Genomic DNA, 19,776 nt, shown 5'->3' with positions numbered 1-19,776 from the left:
TTAAATCATTCCTCTAGTTTTCAATACCTTTATAACTCTCATTTAAAACCTGGTAGATAGATTTTTGGGTAGTGAAGTATGGTTAGGACTATTGGGGAAGATATCTTGTTGGTGAAGAAAGAGGTAAAAGTGAATGATGAGGGTGGTGGAAGTAATATTTATGTAATGGGTCTGAGGGCAATGTTAAATTATGATATATGGCTGAAAATGATTATGTTTGAGATATACGTGACCGCCTGATGAATAGGTAAGGCGCAATGGTGTTATCCACTTGCTTCGGGTATGAATTAAGAATGAATAAATGAATGAGAATGAAATGTGTTTCTGAATGTGACTCCAGGTAAGATGTCGTGGTGTTATCCACTTGCTCCGGGTAAGAGTTAATAAGCCGGGAAAAATGCAATGGTGTTATCTACTTGCTCTGGAAAACTTCGAAGCTTTGGGTAAGATACAAGGGTTGTGTTTTGCCGCGCTTGCTTCGGGTCGAGAACTGTAACACCACCTGAATAAGAGGCAGGGTGAAGTTGTCCTCCGGGTACGTGGGTAAGATGCAATGATTGCGGCGTTGTCCCACTTACTCCGTGTTTAGTGTTCTGTCCACGGTTATCTACCAGGACATGTCGGGCTGGCTGTGTAACCGACAGTTGATATCAACGGCCACTAGGAAAGGCATGCATCATTTGCTTCTATTCGTCTTGTTTGAATTTGCATTATTTGGGATTGCCTTTGTGAAATTACTATACTTACTCGCTATATGATTTTCTTGTTGTACCTGTATACTACTTGTGTTTGCTTTGTCTGTTTTGTTTGTCTGTGTGGTTCTACTAGCGTTCGGAGGATTGGAGGAAAGGCAATGATTTTAGAGATTCATTTAGAATTGAGTTAGAATCAAGAATCCTTAGATAATCTACCTTATTTATGGTTTTAAATTTACAAACATTAAGACTTGAATCTGAGTGTCAGAATTCTAGGATCGCCTTTGGCTTTCTCGGGACATTATATGTTAGATATGTGGGCACTGTTACCATGCTGAGAACCTTTGGTTCTCACCCTATACATATTTGTGGTTTTCAAATGCAAGACGTGAGGCACCTCGCTGAGGCATGCTGGAAGCTTCTGATTGCGAATATCTATATGTCTTTTGGGGCTTTATTTTGGTTATATGTATATATGTATATATGTAAATACTTATAATCTCGACTCCCTATGTACATGATGTATTAACTTCCTCTTAGAGGTTGTTTTGAAGAAACATGTTTTGTAAACTGTGTTCTGGGTTCTCTTTTGGGTTCTCTTGTATATATGTGTATATACTTATATGCTCTGTCCGTTTTGTCTTCGCGAGCCAAGTCACGAGCCTTGTTAATTGTATTTTGGGACTCTTTGGTATATATCCATGTTAGCTTACTCTTACCTTGCTTCGTCTACGTTGTCGCTTTGTGAGTGTTGCACTTTTTGTTTTACCGCTTTTGTTTTGACTTTTCTTCAAAAGCTCTGATGAAAAGAATTTATTGTTGATCTAGATATCCACAAAATATAGGTTCATTGATAGCATAGCCCAAACCAACAATGAACTCTCACAATCAAAGTTTAATTTTCAAATACAAATATTAACCGATATCGAGAGTAGTTGAGCCTCAGGTCATTCTCCCTAGGGATGCAATTGAAATGTTACGCTTTCGGTTATGGGGGAAAAAGGGATTTTGCAATCAAAGAACAAAAGATTGATAGAACTAAGAAATAAAAGAACAAAGAGATTATCAAAATTGAAATTAACGTAATTAAAGAAAAAATAAGGTCAAAACTAGTGAAAATGCTATAAATGCATAAAAGAGCCTTGACTTGGGAATGAGGATCCAAGGAATTCTATCATTGTCATAACCACAACTATGGCAACTATGATGAGTCAATCTCGCTTCGTCTAAACCCAACATCGAGGAGTAAGTAGAACAAGCATAATTGATCTTAATCCGTAGGTCTTAGCTAACTTACCAAATTTATTGGTAAAAAGCTAGCATCAATGGAAATAAGAATTAACTAACTACCAAAAAATTACTACTAAATGTCGGACATCATGACTCTAGTATCCTAGGAACTCAAATCCCAAGTCAAAGTGTGAAAATCTACTGAAAACTCATAATTGGCATTTTCACAAACACCTTGTGGGTATAAAACCAAAACATTAGAATTTGCAAAGGAAAATGAAAACTATAACCAAAATATTTACAATATCAATAATAAACATTCAATCAAACAAATATAAATCATAAAGCAATAAATTCATCAACCGAAATTGCAAGAAACCAAAATTGCATATATTAACAAAGCAACTTGAACAAAAGGAAATTGTAGCAAGAGTAGTGAAATTAAAGGGAGGATTAAAGAGTACTTACAATGAGATAGCAAAATCCAAAATCAAAATTGAACTATAAAATGCTACATTGAAAACCTAATTAAAACCATAAGAGAGAAATAAAAGATCACTACTCTACATTACTCCTACTCCTACTATGTAAAACTATGTCTAAGTGAGCTCCCCTCATGTATGATCATTTCCCCCCATGACTTGACATTACTTGGTACCACGAGTATGTTCCATGTGAATCCTTAATCATCCATATGTTCTACTTATATGAACCCATTTCAGTATGCATGCCTACGTAGCATAGGTGATCATTTATCAGTAACAACTTTTGATGGATAGCTTTGGCTTGTGTGGGTATGACAATATATCCAAATTCTCTGGTTACAATGGAATAAGTAACAATACACAAAGGCTTAGTTTCTGCATGATTATTCCAGCTCAATAAATAGATAGAGCCGTTAGATGCAACATATCTGAGATCAATTTCTTGCACATATGGGGGGCAACACAAGTTGGTATCCCACCAACCACTTGCTAAGGAATATGAAGTCAACCAACAACATGCATCTAAGAGTTTGTTTTTGTATATGTTGATCCAAGTGTAATTTACAAAATATAGGACATAAACAAATGCATAGATGAAACCACATAAATTACAATGATGCTGGATGACATCAGGAATGCTACTTACATGTCCAGAGTTTGGATTACAAACAAAAAGATTAGTTGGACTATCTTTCGTTGAGTATCAAATTACCATATTCTCATTCTCACAAGCAATTATTTCAAACTGGCCTTGGTTGTTTCTTACAAATGGATCACTAACAGCTTCTCTTATCCCAATTTGTATATTTATTTTGAAAAGCCAAGTTGCACCTGATCTTCGCCTTTTAGAAAAGATTAAAATATAAATGGATCCACACCTTCTTTTGGCATGTTCCAAATGTGCCAAGATAAAATCTGTGGTGAGCAAGTCATTCCTCCAGAAGTTAGAAAGGCTTTTGCCACGGCCAATGCTTTTAGAATCGGCTCTGACAAAAAATTTAAAAATCACATCAGTTGGCAAAAGTGATAAGCTTTGTGTTTGTGAGAAGTAGTAGACACTGTTAACTTCAGACTTAAGAGAGCGTGAGAAGAGAAGAATCGGTGAAATAACTTTTTATAATGGCTGAAGATACTTCGTTTTCATACATGTAATAAATGGTTATAGGTAATTTTATTAAGCAAATTCACATTTTAATAAATAATTACCAATTATTTATTTGGCTGCAAAAAATTTTAGTAGTCTATTGATTAGTTTTTGAACACCTAGTTTCTGAACACCAGACCAAAAGTTTCTTCTTTTATATATAATTGCACCTTATTAGATGACAAATATGATAAAGATAAAAAATGGTAATGTAATACAGCAACTATTAAAAGCTAGTTCAGTTATCAAATTTTAAAAGAAAGCAATTGTAGTTGGTGCAGTAAACTAAATTAGAGAGCATAGTTGTCATGAAAAAATATTGACTGCTAATGCTCATTGGTTATATAATAAGTGGAAGGTCCTTTATTTAGTTTAGTTAGCCACAACTTACTTTTTTATGGTAGGTTAACAGTCTAATAAGGTATGCTTAATTGATAACAGCCAACACAAATTTCTTGATACAGCTAATAACTCGTGACAAAACTGGTCATCATAATTAATGGAGTTAAAAAATTGTAGATTATAAAGTCAACACCAAATAGTGATTTTTCTGGAAAATCTATATCTGAAAACATCAACTTCACTATTATAGTTTACTTTGTAGATTATCTTATTGTAACTTCAGTGTGATTTTAAATTGTCACATCTCTTTTAGTTTTTTCAATTAAATATAATTGAAGATAGAAAAATCATATTACCAGTTGAATAATTTATGAGTAAATATGTTAAGAGGAAAAGAAGTTGAATAAAAATATACTAAGGAGATCTTTTATTTTATATACAATCTAATTTATTATACAACTATCTATATCTAAGCTTGATAATTCAAGTTACTTTGAAATTCAATTCCTCAAAGAGTAAAATAAAACAAAAAAAAAACTATACATATACGGTAAGTTACACCTGTAATGATCTAACCATGCATACCAATTTGCACAAAATATAATGCATACCAATTTGCACAAAATATAATGCCAGCTTTATTCATATAGCTTAATATTATATATTTATTATTTTTAAATTAGTAAAATACAAATAGAAATTGTAAACTAAAATGACACGACTTTAGTAAAACAGTATACAAAGAGTACACAAACCAACCCAAAAAACAAAGACATTCATAAGAGTACGTACAAATTTAAATAAATAAGTTACCAAGATGATATAGTAATATTAAAAGAATGAACAAAATAAATAATTAGTAACTTGATTTATCCAGCAAATAATTCTTGTTCACACTAACCATTGCTTCAATATTCTTATATGAGATAAACTAAGAAGTATTAGATAGAAAACTGCCACTGAGAAGTAAATTGACAAAGGTCTTGATATAAAAGCTCAGTATATACTTATGGCTAGCTGTTCACACAGATTGTCCTACCGTGTTTGAATAATAAAATTTCTTATAATAATAAAGTTCATACTCACGAATCAAGGCACGACTTCATCATTAACCCAGGTTGTTGTTATTTAAGAGTTGTTATCATCTAATATTAGCTTAAATGAAACAAAGCATCTTAAATAATCAAAATCTGAGGAATGAGTATTTATATGTTTCCAAGGGTAAATTAGAAAAAAATGTAATTATCCTTAGAACTAACCATTCTCTAATAAACTATCTATTTATAAATTTTGTTTACAAAAGATGCATCAAACTATAATTAACAAACATATATAGAGTTCTTACAATAAATTTCTAAATAGATTCTCGTGTAAAAAACAATTAAAGATGATATTAAAGTAAAATGTACATAAATAAAAGAGCATTTTCAACTAAGCTGAAAATGCTTTTCTCGGATTCCACATTAACCGAAGTGTGTTTACTAACTACTCAAGTTTTTTAGCCACAACACCCTTGCCAAGAGTCTCAAGACCGCACTCAAAAATGCTCTCCAAACCTGAATCCTGCATGCTTAGCAACACATCTCAGAAACGACAGATCTTAAGAAGGAGGGATTGGTCATAAAATTTGCTCATGCTCTATGCATGTTTCATATGATATACAAACCTTAGATGAAGACACAACTACAGCAGAATGTACATCAGACTCAACCTCATTAGTAAAGGATGCAGGCAATAGATTAGAAACATTTTGGTCAACTCCCTAAGAGGTAGTTATTGAAAAAAAATAGTGTGATCACTACAATAAGAAAGAAAATAATGAACAACATAACAATTAAAAGATAAAAAACACACCACCATATCTATAGAGCAAGACTGGGACTCATAAAGGACTATGAGTGTGTCATCATCGTTGATCTTAACTACAATATACACTTGATCAATTGAGGTGAAATTTTTCTTGCATGCCACATTTTCTCTTCTCTGGATATTAGGAAAAAAAGAATCAATTCATTATTCATTGCTCTATAATTAGTTGAATACATAAATCATTTTTCACACAAATATTAAAAAATTTACACTGAGGTACTAAATCATTTTTTTCAGACTTTTCAACAACCAGTTTGACCTCTTGGTTCTAAATGATTAAGCCAATACAGCCAGTACCACCAATGGCAATAACATGCAGACGATACCTGTTGAAAATGCATTATGGAATACATTAGAAAAGTGAGTATTAACCCAAAACAACTTAAATATATTAACCCCTTTTTAACTTGGAAGGTCTCTATCTCAGAGGAGCATTGAAACCAACTTTACCACAATGCTTGCATAGATAACGACCTTTATTCTCCTTCATTTTTTGGGACAACTCTTGCACGAAGCATAATACCAATCACACCCACCAACTTCAATAGAAACCACAGTGGCTAGTTTCCAACATGAAGTTTTCTTCACAAAAAAAAAACACAATAACACTAGTAGTAGACCTATATGAACAAAGCACGCCATGTTGAAAAAACCAACAGGAGCTTACATTAGTTTTGTCCAAAACCTCCTCAATAGTAGTGATTGGTAAAGAACCGCCATGCAACTCATCACTAATTAAATTTACAGGCTGGCTCTGTATATAATTAATACACTGAGCCTTTAGATCACCTCTCTTTATTAACCTGAAGCACATGAGATCAAATTGACAAACAATCTTAGGAAGACATTATAGTGAAATTAATGAGATAAGGGAACCCGTTAAGTGAGGACAGACTACATACTTTCAACACACCTATGCTTGATTGCAAGAACATCGGGAATCTCAGGGTTAAAAAACAGGAGAGAGGCATAAAGGCTATTTTGAACATTGACCTCATTGAGATAGAAATTAGGCTTAAAGAGTTGTGCCACCAAGATAATAGGCTGACCATCATCTTTATCAAATAAGCCAAGGGCTTTGTCCACCAATTCACCAAATAAAGAGGGTGCACTTCATGATGTTTTCTCTAATTTTTTAAGTGGAACAAAATATAAGGACAAACAATGTAAACAAAGCCCACCCAAATGACAAATCAATAGTAAATCACAAAATCAAAAAAAAATTGAAAATAAATAGGAAACGGACTCTAAATCTTCCAAGTGTAGTTTAATGAATTTACACTTCTTTCTTGATTTTGTAACTAATGGTGTAACATCCTCTCTTCCTACGACATGACCCATACAGTCTACAAAAGAGTACACAAAGCAACCCAAAGAGCAAAGAGATTCATAAAGATACATACAAATTTAACCAAATAAGTAACCAACATTATACAATAACGTTAAAAGAATGAACAAAATAACTAATCAGTAACTTGATTTATCCACCAAATGGTTCTTGTTCACACCAACCATTGCCTCAATCTTCTCTTATGAGACAAACTGAAAAGGATTAAACAGAAAACTACCGCTGGAAAGCAAACTGACAGAGGTCTTGGTATAAAAGCTTAGTTTATACTTGTGGCTAGTTATTCTCACAGATTGTCCTACTACTTGAACAATAAAATTTTTTATTGCATAAAGTTCATGCTCATGAATCAAGGTCCTAAATACCGCCATATTTGAATTCGGGATGGAGCAATGTATACAATCACCCTATGCCAAAAAGAAGCAAATAAAATAAACTACAATGGATAAAAAAATCCAAAGTGAATCTAATTAGAAAAGTTTAGGGTTTGGTAACTGACCCTTTCATCTTGAAGCACCAACTCCATGTTGTAAATCTTTCTTGGGTTCCATTTGCTAGGAAACTCGTAGAGGCGCACAATTTCAACCTTCAGATTCCAAGCCAGCTTCGTTGGGTTGATATCTGCAACAGCATCCACTTTTTTATTCAGAGCACCAACAGAATTCATGAGAGCCATAGCAAAACACAGGAAAGCAGAGCTCTATCAAATATATAAAAATCGTTTTTTGTAAAAGCTATGGAATTTGAATCGGACACATATTCACAAATTCAATTTGAATAGAATATATAGACGATACGAAGAACACTGTTTGGAACTCAAACCCTAAACACTACTCTCTCAAAAAGAAAGAAAAGAGCGTCAGATTTGAAAGTTAGAGCCAATTTAAAAGATTTAATCATGCTATACCTCAGATTTTCATCTCTGGATCCGTGGCTCACCGTCATCTGCCAATCAGAAGGTAGCATTTCTCTTATCACCCAATTAAGAAGTCGCATTACGCTAATGCACCTCGTCTCGGGATTGCTGAAGCCTAACACCGTAGAAAAAAGCACGTTACGCTAATCTCCCTCGTCGACATCTTGTCTTCCCATTTTTCCTAATTCCAACGGCTGGTGCAGTGCTTCAACCAAAGGGTAAAGAGAAATAACCTAAATCCTTTTGTTTCCCAATTTTAGTTTTAAAATTTTAAAAATAGATGTAATAGTAAAGTTAGAAATAGGTGTCGAAGGGCTGGGTAGTTGTCCACTGTAGGGGACTATCCAACTTTATAATAATAAAAGATACTTCAGAAAAAGTAAGTTTCTGTAATTTTCCTCAATCTTAATATTTTGAAGACAAATATTTTATTTTGATTTTCTCTATTTAGTCCTTAAATTTTACGAACATGATTTATGTTAGTCTCTAAAATAATTTTTAAAACATAAACGCTAATGGAACGCTAACATGAATATAACGTTAAACTCTGTAAAATGATTTTAATTTAGTTTTGATATTTAAATAGTCTAAAATAACATTGTAAGTGGTATTTATTAAAATTTTTTTCCAACAATAAATGATACCACATTATTTTTTGGCTATTTAAGTACCCAAATAAAAATAGTATCATTTTACAAGTTCTAACTTTAATATCTAATTATCGATATCAATGCTCCATTAATATTTATGTACCAAAAATTGTCACATAAAACTAATTTAAATTTCATTTATAAATTTATAAAAGACCAAATAAAATTAATTAAAATATTAAAAACTAAATTAAAATTTTCATACAAATTTAAAAAACAAATTGAGTATTAACTCTTTTATATATCATATCACCAAAGAAAACTAAAAGATCCACTACTTTTGACCTGATCGAATTCAAACATGAACTTAGTCAAGTTAGAAAAGCTTCCGTATTCTCCCCTTTATATATGAACGATATTTGTGCCACTCTTAATCATTATCCAACTCAATTCAATTCAATTATTTCTCAAATTTGTGCCACTCATATTATTAGAACCTCAAACATTGTTATTATCATGTCAAAATCACCAACATCATCATCATCTCCACCCTCTGCCACAGCCATAATCAATCATCAGTACTGTGTTCCCCATGAAGTTGATCTTATAATCACGAAGCAGGTAACTTTTGGCGGCGATGATAACTTCACCGTCACAGACATCAACAAGAACGTTGTTTTTACCGTTATGGGTCCTCTTGCTACCTTCGTCATGCCGCGAAAGGAACGTTTCTTGCGCGACGCTCGTGGCAACACCGTCCTCCGTCTTCGCAAGGCGGTAATAATTTCTCCGATCCATCAAATACACTTTATTACAACTCTGCCATTTTCTTGTTTAGACTTTCTCTACTTGAGCTTACTTTCCCAACAGAACACAACACTTTTTCTTGTATTAATTTAATTTCTCTTTAAGGAGTATTTTTTTTTTTTCACTAATATAATTTGAAGTTTGAGTCCAAAATTATCCATCATAAAATTAAGCTTTCATCTATTATACCTATAATTTATCTGTTTGAGACAAATACAAAAGTGGATCCCACCTTTTCACCTTTTATCTTTAAAAGTGATGAGTGTTTAATTTGTTGGATGTGAATGAATGCAGATAGGTGACGATATTTGGAAAGCATATAGAGGTGAAAGTACGGAACAAAGGGATTTGATTTTCAGTCGGAGACAACCGCCACCCTTCCAGCTAAAAGCCAACATGGGCGTTTTCTTAGCAAATAACACCACACAAGTTTGTGACTTCAAGATTCTCAAACAAAATTCCTTCGGTCAATCTTGGCTTGTTTGCATCGGCGAATCAGACAACGTCGTTGCCCAGGTTTTTATTAGATCATTATCTTAAGAGAAACTTATTAAAAATAGGTGGTTAATGGAACAAAGATTCAGGCGCCCATAAAAAAACTGTTTAAAAGAAATTATTGATAAAATAGTGTCTAAATAATTTAAAAATATAATTAAAAAATTAATAAATAAGATATTTTGTTATAAATAACAAAATTTTTGTATTTAATAAATAATTTTGATTCGAATTTTTGTAATAATATTTAAATAAATATTTAAAAAATTCAAAAAAAAAATTCAAAACAAAATTTGCAAGATCATATTTAAAAATGTTAGATAATTTGATATGGTTGAGTGAGCCATCTAACTATTTTTAATATCATTTTCACATAAAAATTTGTTAATAAAAATACCTTTCTTAAAAATATTATAAAAGATATTTTATTAAAATAATATTTTAATAATGCATTAAATAACAAGATTATTTTCAATAAGAGGGAATATATTAATAATAACATTGTCTAAAAAGACACTTTATCATTTTCTTAGAGGTACCATTAGAAAAATTATTTTTATTGGTTATTAATTTTATTTTTAGCAATAATAAAAATAATCACTAATATATTTATCGATAGTTAGACATTAATTATCTTATGTTGTTACTAAAAAATTTTAGTGGCAATTATATAATTATCGATAAAAACTTTTTTAATAAATAAAAAAGTATATAATTATTGCTGAAAATAGTTAATATTAATGATGACATCTTTTTTTCTTTTATTTCGTAGATAACACATGAAGTGTTCACTTGGTTTAGCAGAAAGAAATTCATGGTAAAAGTGTATCCGAACATTGATTATGCATTCATAGTGGCGCTAACTGTGACTCTTGAATACCACCTCAGCCATAGTGACTTGGCAAAGTTCTCAAGCTAAGGAAAACCGCCGCTGTTTGTTCCACTCAATAATTAGTGTGAATTCGGTATGGTGTACTCTGTTTCTTCATTATTGGATGACAGATATATGTGGTTGTAATTTGCCTCCTTTTTTAATTTTATTTTCTCATCTTGTATATAGCTAGCTAGTGGATACTCACTGAATTCCTCTCATTCTCTTTCTACTTTTCAATATATATTTTAATTTTTTACAAATAATTATTTATTTAACCATTTAATTATGTAATATTAATTTTTTTTATTACATCCATAAATCTAACTTCATTAGTCGTGATAAAAACAACACAATAGATAGAATATTTCATTAAGTATTTTTTTAAAAATACTATTTACACACTAAAATCCGTCACTTAAATTAATCATCATGTATTTATATATAAATATATACAATTTGATTTATTTTTCATATATATTTTATATTTTAAAATATATTATACACTAATAACTAATTTTAGTGTACTCTTAGTATGGTTGGTATTTTTATTTCAACTATCTAATATATTAGCGCAACAATTTATATATTTTTATTCACATCTTATTTTGACTTTTTTATTTAAGAGTAAAATATCGTTTTTATCTCCAACATTTGAAAAAAGTCTCAAAGTTGTTTTAAATCGTCCTATTTAAGTCCCTAACGTTTCAAATTTGTCTCAATGATGTCCTACCGTTAGAAATCTGTTAACAGAATTGACGACATGACAAAATTGAGACGATTTTGAAACGTTAGGGAGTTAAATTATAACACCCTCACTATAAAAAGTCACGCTTCCGGCTGCACTTCTCTGATAGCAAGAAGTATTACGACTACTTTACGTACTAAATACTAAAATAGGAGCCTGTGACTCGACACTGTATCGCTGATTTCTTTGAAAATCGGAAATTAATACCTTATCTTAAGAAAAATACAAGCAGCATAGATTCATATACAAGACTCTTTACATACTAACTCATAATATATATATATATAACACATACAATTTCTATCCCTCTTACAAATTTGTAATAACAAAGACGAGGGAAGAAAATAAACTAATTAATACAACAACATATAAACCAAACACAGTATAACTTTTCTTAATGCTTCTTCATCCGGTTCCTGAAAAGGTAAAGCTGTAGGGGGGTGAGAACCTAACCACACAGTCTCACCACAGAGTTTCAAAGTTGTCATAAAAAGATATTTAATAAGCAAACTATTTTCAAGCTCAGTGATTATCATTGCCTTATGAATCTTTTAAAAACCAATAGAAAATCGTTCAAACCTTTTCGAAGAAATAATATTTAATCGTTTAGAAATCCGAAACCTTTCCTTTCTTATAAGAAAAATCTCAATCAGAAACCAACCACGCAATCAAACAACACAATCATTAATTTAGCACCAAAGTTCATTCTCAAATGTAGCATGCCAGGACAAACACAGGCAAGACAGACAAGAAAAGAATAAGTAGGTAGCAGTTACAACAAATAGTTCAAGTAGCAGTTAAGAACAGTTTAGCAATTAGGCAAACCAAAACAAGTTCAAACCCAAGCAAAGCATACAAATGCATATGATGCATGCCTGTCCTATCGCTGATGAGGCTCATCTGTCGGTTATCCAGCCAATCCGACAAGTCTGAATTGTCCTTAGGCTATCCCACGACGTGCATCCCCAAGAGTCTATGCATAGCTTTTCTCAAATAATCAATATTGCTCAATGGGGGTAACATTCCCAAGAATTTATATAGTGCCCGGTCACACTTATGTCGTAGGGTCAACAGAGTATCGAGTTTTCCACCTGGTACACGTGGTGGCAAGCCATGGTACTTTATCCAAGAAACCTCGTATCTCAGACAATTCAAATTCATAAGCCATGTGAATTATTCAAAGTTCATATCTCAACATTCTCAACATTTCTCAACTTCATAATCATTCATCAATCCAAATTTCATTTCCAAATTCATTCAAAAACTATATTTCAAAGAAAATCCTCATCATCCTTCTTTCCATTCCATTCATTAACAATCTCAATTCCAAAATATAATTATTTCTTTGATAGATAAATCAATCTTAAAACATAATGTTTAAAAAATAAATCTTTTTAATTAATTACTTCAAATAAAACTTCCAATTTTATAAAGTTTCGGTAGCATCTCCTCTAAAATTCAGACACTGCCACCCTTTTCGAGTCCCATCCAAACATTTTTCAAACCTTTTCTCAACCATTTCCAAACCTCAAACATTTTCCAGAGTTGAACCAGTTCCAATATCAATTTATTTTAAAGCAAACCAATTCCAACAGTAAAACTCTTTTTAAAATCAAATCAACTCAAATATTAAATCATTTATAAAATTAGACTAACTCAAAATCAAATCGCTCCCAAAATCAATTCATTTTCATAATAATCAAGTAAATAATATTTCAAACCAGTTTTTACCAACAACCATACACCACTCACACAATCAAGCACCCAATAATCCAATCCAACAAACCATCACATCCACAAGACAAATATAATCACAAAAGTATATCTTTTTGTGTTAATATCTATTTATCACAACTCTATGATGTAAAATAGATTTTAAGAAAAACCTACCTCGATTGTCGAAACTAAAAAAACTCAAACGCGTCACAACCCCCTTTTCCCTCGCAACCCGCAGCAACCACAGCTTCAATCGTGACTCGCAATAATCAAAACTCAACCCTACATTTACCAAAACTTTAGAAATATATACAAAAAAGTGACAATTGAGTTTTCGAAGCAGAAGTAAGTTACTGCACAAAAGAAATCAAGAGCGAAGCAGTTGCAACTCCGGTGACGACGGCTATAATAACATGTAACGAAAATAAAGCTCCTGGAATCTCAAAAGGAAGTAAACCAAATTGAATATAGTTTATGAGCAAATAACATTATTAGTTAGAAACTTAGAATCTATAGATCATTTTTTTTGTTACGGGAACCAGCTAAGAGGAAAAACAAAACGTACAATCTTTTTTTTATATAAAATTAGGGATTTTGGGTAATTTAGTAACTTTAGTAAAATTAAGATAATAGAGTAATTGAAAACCAAATTTTAATTCAATAATAATAATATCTATAAAAATACTATTTGATTATCAATTTAAAATTTATTTTCAAATAAATACTCTAATTCAATAGTTAGAGATAATAAAAATTAATTTTCTTTTTAATCATAAAATAAAGTTAAAAATCTAATTATTTAACTTAAAGCATATAAAATTCTTATTATTATTTAATTATTAAAGTTCTAAATCATAAATAAAAAATTGCTTAATTTATATATAAAATCTCTTAAAATATAATCTTCATTAAATATAATAAATCATAAATAAATTTATTATTTAATTTTGTAAAAAAAATCCGGAGTCTTATATCCTACCCCACTTATAAAAATTTCCGTCCTAAAAAATTAACTTAATACACAAAATAATTAAATAGTTTTAAATACTTTACTTTTGTATATTTTAGAAAAGCAGAGGTCATGGCATATTTATGTATATAATTTTCTAAATATCAAATAATTTGCAAAACGTAGGTGTAAGGAAAAAGTATGGTCTAAAGCAAAAATTACAAGATGGTTCAAAATAAAGATGCCACTTGGGGCTATTATTTAAGTCCCTAATGTCTCAAAATCATCTCAATTTTATTTCACCATCAATTCTGTGTAAGGAATAAAAATGAAAAACAGTACGTGAAGGAGGGTCATGCAAAATCAGCACCAACGAGTGAGAGGAAAAAGTTGGTTATTGGGAATGGACAGCTGTCAAACGATCCTTCAATTCAAGAAATCAGGAGAAGCACGAGGGGGAGGGTCATTAATAGAACCATGGATGACTTTGCGTGGTAGCTATGCAGTGGTAACCTCAATCCCTTCTGAAATTCCTCCTCTGCTCTTCTTTCCTCTTCTCCAATTCTTCCTTCTTTCTAGTCTAATTTCCTCTTTCTATTCTTGTTCAGGTGCTAATGGTTGTGGCTAAACCTTGGCAATTCCCATCACTTACTGAGACTACATTCTGCTTTTCTTTTCTTTATTTGTATGAGACTCTACTACTGTTACATTGCATTGCTTACTAAAGTACCACTGTACTTCCTGACTAGTATTACTCAATAAAACTTATTCATACTAGTTCATCCTTACATTGGTGCTTTCATTAGCCATGGCGGTGGCCGATAACACCCGGATCAAAGGGATGGAAGCGGATATTAAGCGATTGTTCCAGATGATTGAGACGGTCTCCGAGGAGAACAGAACCGAGCGAGCTCGAGCTTCCGAGGTGAAAGATCTCAAGCTAAATGCGATCCAGTCCTCCCTTGCTCAGCTTCTCAACGAGCGTCCTCACGATCATTCCCCGTCCCGTGATTCCCTGCATGGTTCGAACTCAGGCTACGATACTTTCACACGCAATGGTCCTCATCTCCGAAAGGGTGAACTTTGATCTACCTAAGTTTAATGGTTCCGATGCCCTGGGTTGGATTTTTTCTCTTGATCAGTATTTTGAGTTCTTTCGAGTACCTGAGGAGGAACAACTGGCAATTGCTGCAATCCATATGACAGGTATGGTCATCCCGTGGTACCAAATGTCACAACGCTCTGCTTCCTTTCGATCGTGGGCTCAATTGAAACGCGAGATTGAACTTGAGTTTGGTCCATTGTTGTTTGAATCCCCAAGAGAATTGTTGTTTAAGTTGCAACAACAGGGTTCTGTGGGAGATTATTATGCGGAATTTGTTGCCTTAGCCAATTGCACTAATCTTGAACCGCATGAGGCCTTGCGGGATTACTTCGTGAGTGGTCTTCAACTTGACATTTGCCGAGAGGTGAAGGCACAATGCCCCCCATCTCTGATGCGGGCTGTCACACTCGCCCGGCTCTATGAGGACAAATTTGCCACCGTACCTCGTACTACCTACGGCCCCAACAATTTCAGTGCTCCACAAGCTTCCCAAACCCCCAGCACACCACAGCGGCCCGCGGGCCGCAATAGCCTTCCTCCACTCTTACCCACCCCTAACTAGCGACCTTCCACCAGCAACTCCAAGCAGGTCGTCAAGCGGCTTTCCCCTGCCGAAATCTAGAATCGTCGAGAAAAGGGCCTTTGTTTTTGGTGCGACGAAAAATTTTCGGCGTCACATAAATGTGCTAACAAGCACTTGATGTTGCTACAATTGGAAGGAGAAGATGACCATGCGTTAGCCGAACCTGGAGAGCTTGCCCAGTCCGAGAGCACTATTTTAGAGCAATTGGAGCAGGACGTAGTGGCACATCATCTTTCATACAATGCCATGCATGGCACTAGAGGACCTTCCACCATTCGACTCAAAGCGATGCTAAACGGGTTGGAGGTGCAAGTTCTTATCGATGGGGGTAGTTCGGACAGCTTCATTCAACCAAGGATTGCAAAGTTTTTAAACCTGCCAGTTGAACCCTGCCCTGGATTCAAGGTTGTTGTAGGGGACTTTGATGTCCTCACAGTGGAAGGATGCATTTCCCAGATAGATATTCACATACAAGGCTACAAAATCACAATTCCTGAGGTGTATGTCCTTCATGTAGCGGGTGGTGATATGGTAATTGGCACTACTTGGCTGGAGACCCTCAAGGACCATATTGTGGATTATGACAGTTCCTTTCTGCGATTTCTGCATCAGGGCGAATTTGTCACTATTCGTGGCGACAAGACCCTGGCTCCAGCACAAGCACAATTTCACCACATTAGAAGACTCGCTCATACTGATTCTATAGCCGAAGCCTTCACTCTTCAAGTCCACAAAGCCGACAACAAGTCTCTCAACTCCTTAGAGCTGCCGAGGAATATGGACCCTGCACTGATGTCATTGCTTCATAAATATGTGTCGGTGTTTGATCAACCAGTTGGCCTACCTCCGCAACGAGCTCAGGATCACAGCATTCCTCTCATCCAGGGAGCTGAACCGGTGAAAGTCCGGCCGTATAGATACCCGCATAGCCAGAAAGAACAGATTGAAGTCATGGTCCAACAAATGCTTCATGAAGGTATTATCCAACCTAGTAAAAGTCCCTTTTCCTCCCCTATTTTGTTAGTTAAGAAGAAAGATGGGACTTGGCGTTTTTGCACCGATTATAGAGCCTTAAACAAAATTACAGTGAAGGATAGTTTTCCGATTCCGACAGTTGATGAACTACTCGATGAACTATTTGGTGCAACTGTTTTTTCGAAATTGGACCTTCGATCCGGTTATCACCAAATCTTGGTGAAACCAGAGGATTGATTCAAGACGGCGTTTCACACGCACCAAGGTCACTATGAATGGCTTGTGATGCCTTTCGGCTTGACTAATGCGCCGGCGACCTTCCAAAGCTTGATGAATGATGTATTTCGACCATATTTAAGGAAGTTTGTCCTAGTCTTCTTTGATGATATTCTGGTATATAGTCCTTCTTGGCAGCATCACTTGAACCATTTGGAGGTTGTCCTTAAGCTCCTGCAACAAGAGGCCTTGTATGCTAAGTTTTCTAAGTGCCTTTTCGGCGTAGCCGAGGTTGACTATTTAGGTCACACCATCTCAGCTAATGGTGTTCACATGGATAAAGCAAAGGTTCAGGCGGTGATGGATTGGAAACAACTGCAAAACATCAAGCAGCTTAGGGGTTTTTTGGGTTTGACGGGGTATTATAGGCGGTTTATTAAAGGGTATGCGGCCATAGCTTCTCCGCTCACGGATTTACTAAAAAAAGATGCCTTCAATTGGAATGACAAAGCTGAATTGTCTTTCAACCAACTCAAGTCTACAATCATATCGCAACCTGTGCTTGCGTTGCCTAACTTTGCACTTCCCTTTGAAGTGGAAACTGATGCTTCGGGTAACGGTATAGGAGTGGTTTTAACACAAGGCAGGCACCCCATTGCATATTTTTCTAAGAAATTGGCTCCCGCCATGCAGCGACAGTCGGCTTATATTCGAGAATTTCATGCTATTACTGAAGCCATCGCAAAGTTCAGACACTACCTCCTTGGAAAAAAATTCATTATTCGCACTGATCAATAGAGTCTTAAGGCTTTATTGGAACAGAATCTTCACACGCCGGAGCAGCACAAATGGCTACACAAATTGCTGGGCTATGACTTCGAAATTCAATATAAACCGGGAGCTGACAATGTACCAGCCGATGCCTTGTCCCGATGTTTCTTGGCAGCTTGGTCAGGGCCTAAATTAGAATGGCTTCAAACCTTAAAGTGTGATATTGAAAAGGATTCTACATTGAAGGACATCCTACAACGCTGTAGCAACAATACCAATGATGATTTGAACTATACTTGTAGGAATGGCTTGCTATTATGGCGAGGGCGTGTTGTGATTCCTACGCATAGTAGTTTAATTAAACTCATTTTACATGAATATCATGACAGTAGCGTTAGTGGACACTCGGGACTCGTGGGGAGCATGATAAACACTACTTCCATCTTCCGCTTCAAACCACCGAGTTGGGTCCGATCTTGGAACCATACAAGGTGGTGGGACAGAGAACAATACTACAGGATGGACAGGGAGTGCCTCAATTACAAGTGCAGTGGGGACCGACTTCTGAAGCAAACACGACTTGGGAAAATGCTGACCAGTTTCAGAAGGCTTACCCGCATCTCAACCTTGAGGGCAAGGTTGAAGTTAATGGGGGGAGTAATATAAGGAACAAAAATGAAAAACAGTACGTGAAGGAGGGTCATGCAAAATCAGCACCAACGAGTGAGAGGAAAAAGTTGGTTATTGGGAATGGACAGCTGTCAAACGATCCTTCAATTCAAGAAATCAGGAGAAGCACGAGGGGGAGGGTCATTAATAGAACCATGGACGACTTTGCGTGGTAGCTATGCAGTGGTAACCTCAATCCCTTCTGAAATTCCTCCTCTGCTCTTCTTTCCTCTTCTCCAATTCTTCCTTCTTTCTAGTCTAATTTCCTCTTTCTATTCTTGTTCAGGTGCTAATGGTTGTGGCTAAACCTTGGCAATTCCCATCACTTACTGAGACTACATTCTGCTTTTCTTTTCTTTATTTGTATGAGACTCTACTACTGTTACATTGCATTGCTTACTAAAGTACCGCTGTACTTCCTGACTAGTATTACTCAATAAAACTTATTCATACTAGTTCATCCTTACATTCTGTTAATAAATTACTAACGGCAGGACAACATTGAGATGATTTTGAAACGTTGAAAATTTAAATAGGATGATTTAAATGTTAGGGACAACTTTAAAACATATCCCAAATGTTAGAGATAAAAACGATATGTTAATCTTTATTTAAATAAATTAAAAAATTTCTTTAATTGTTAAAATGTACATGACACAAAAAATTCCACACGTATATTCATTTTAACTTTTAAGGATTAGACCAGCAAAATAGATTTACACCCCAATTCAAAGGAAGCGCCCACGAAAAAAAACCTCCAAGGGTTGCGAAGAGAGCTCCATTCCCGGTGACTCCATATTTTGTGGGCTTAAATGGGTCATTTCACTTGCTTAGAGATCTCTATTTCATGGGTGTCTCTTATGAATTGGGATGCAAACTCATTTTTTCACTAGTCTAATGCATGAAATAACATAGGCAAATGTTGGACAAATTTTTAAGTAATGAATATTTTAAAAATTAAAGAATCTTTGTTTTAGTTATTTAATAATTTAAATAAGAAACCTCTTATTCTTGCAAATAATGAAAAAAGTGATATATTTTTTTTCTAAATGATGGAAAGGTAAGAATTTATGTTGGATAGTTATTGTATGAGATGTGCATGAGAGCAGATGAATTAGAAATATTTATTAAAAAATGAAATTAATATTTTATACGACCGTTATAGGTTGGATATACGTCATGATTAAGCTATATACAGATGTCAAAAGGCTTAGGCTTTTGAACTGTGTAGCAAAAGAAACTCTATTGAGGG

At 34.2% G+C, this 19,776-nt stretch overlaps 1 protein-coding gene across 1 annotated transcript; it reads left to right on the top strand.

Moving 5' to 3' along the window:
• Nucleotides 1-8,992: 8,992 nt before the first annotated feature.
• LOC107485151 (protein LURP-one-related 10-like) lies at nt 8,993-11,058 on the top strand. Its single transcript, XM_016105667.3, has 3 exons — nt 8,993-9,396; nt 9,721-9,942; nt 10,694-11,058. Exons 1-3 carry the CDS (start codon nt 9,028-9,030, stop codon nt 10,838-10,840), a joined length of 738 nt encoding a protein of 245 aa, XP_015961153.1. The 5' UTR covers nt 8,993-9,027; the 3' UTR covers nt 10,841-11,058.
• The last annotated feature ends 8,718 nt before the right edge of the window (nt 11,059-19,776 follow it).

Source organism: Arachis duranensis, chromosome 4 (genome assembly GCF_000817695.3).
Source record: "Arachis duranensis cultivar V14167 chromosome 4, aradu.V14167.gnm2.J7QH, whole genome shotgun sequence".
NCBI lineage: Eukaryota > Viridiplantae > Streptophyta > Magnoliopsida > Fabales > Fabaceae > Arachis > Arachis duranensis.
The sequence above is the reverse complement of the archived record's forward strand: the minus strand, read 5'-3'. Positions and strand labels throughout refer to the sequence as shown.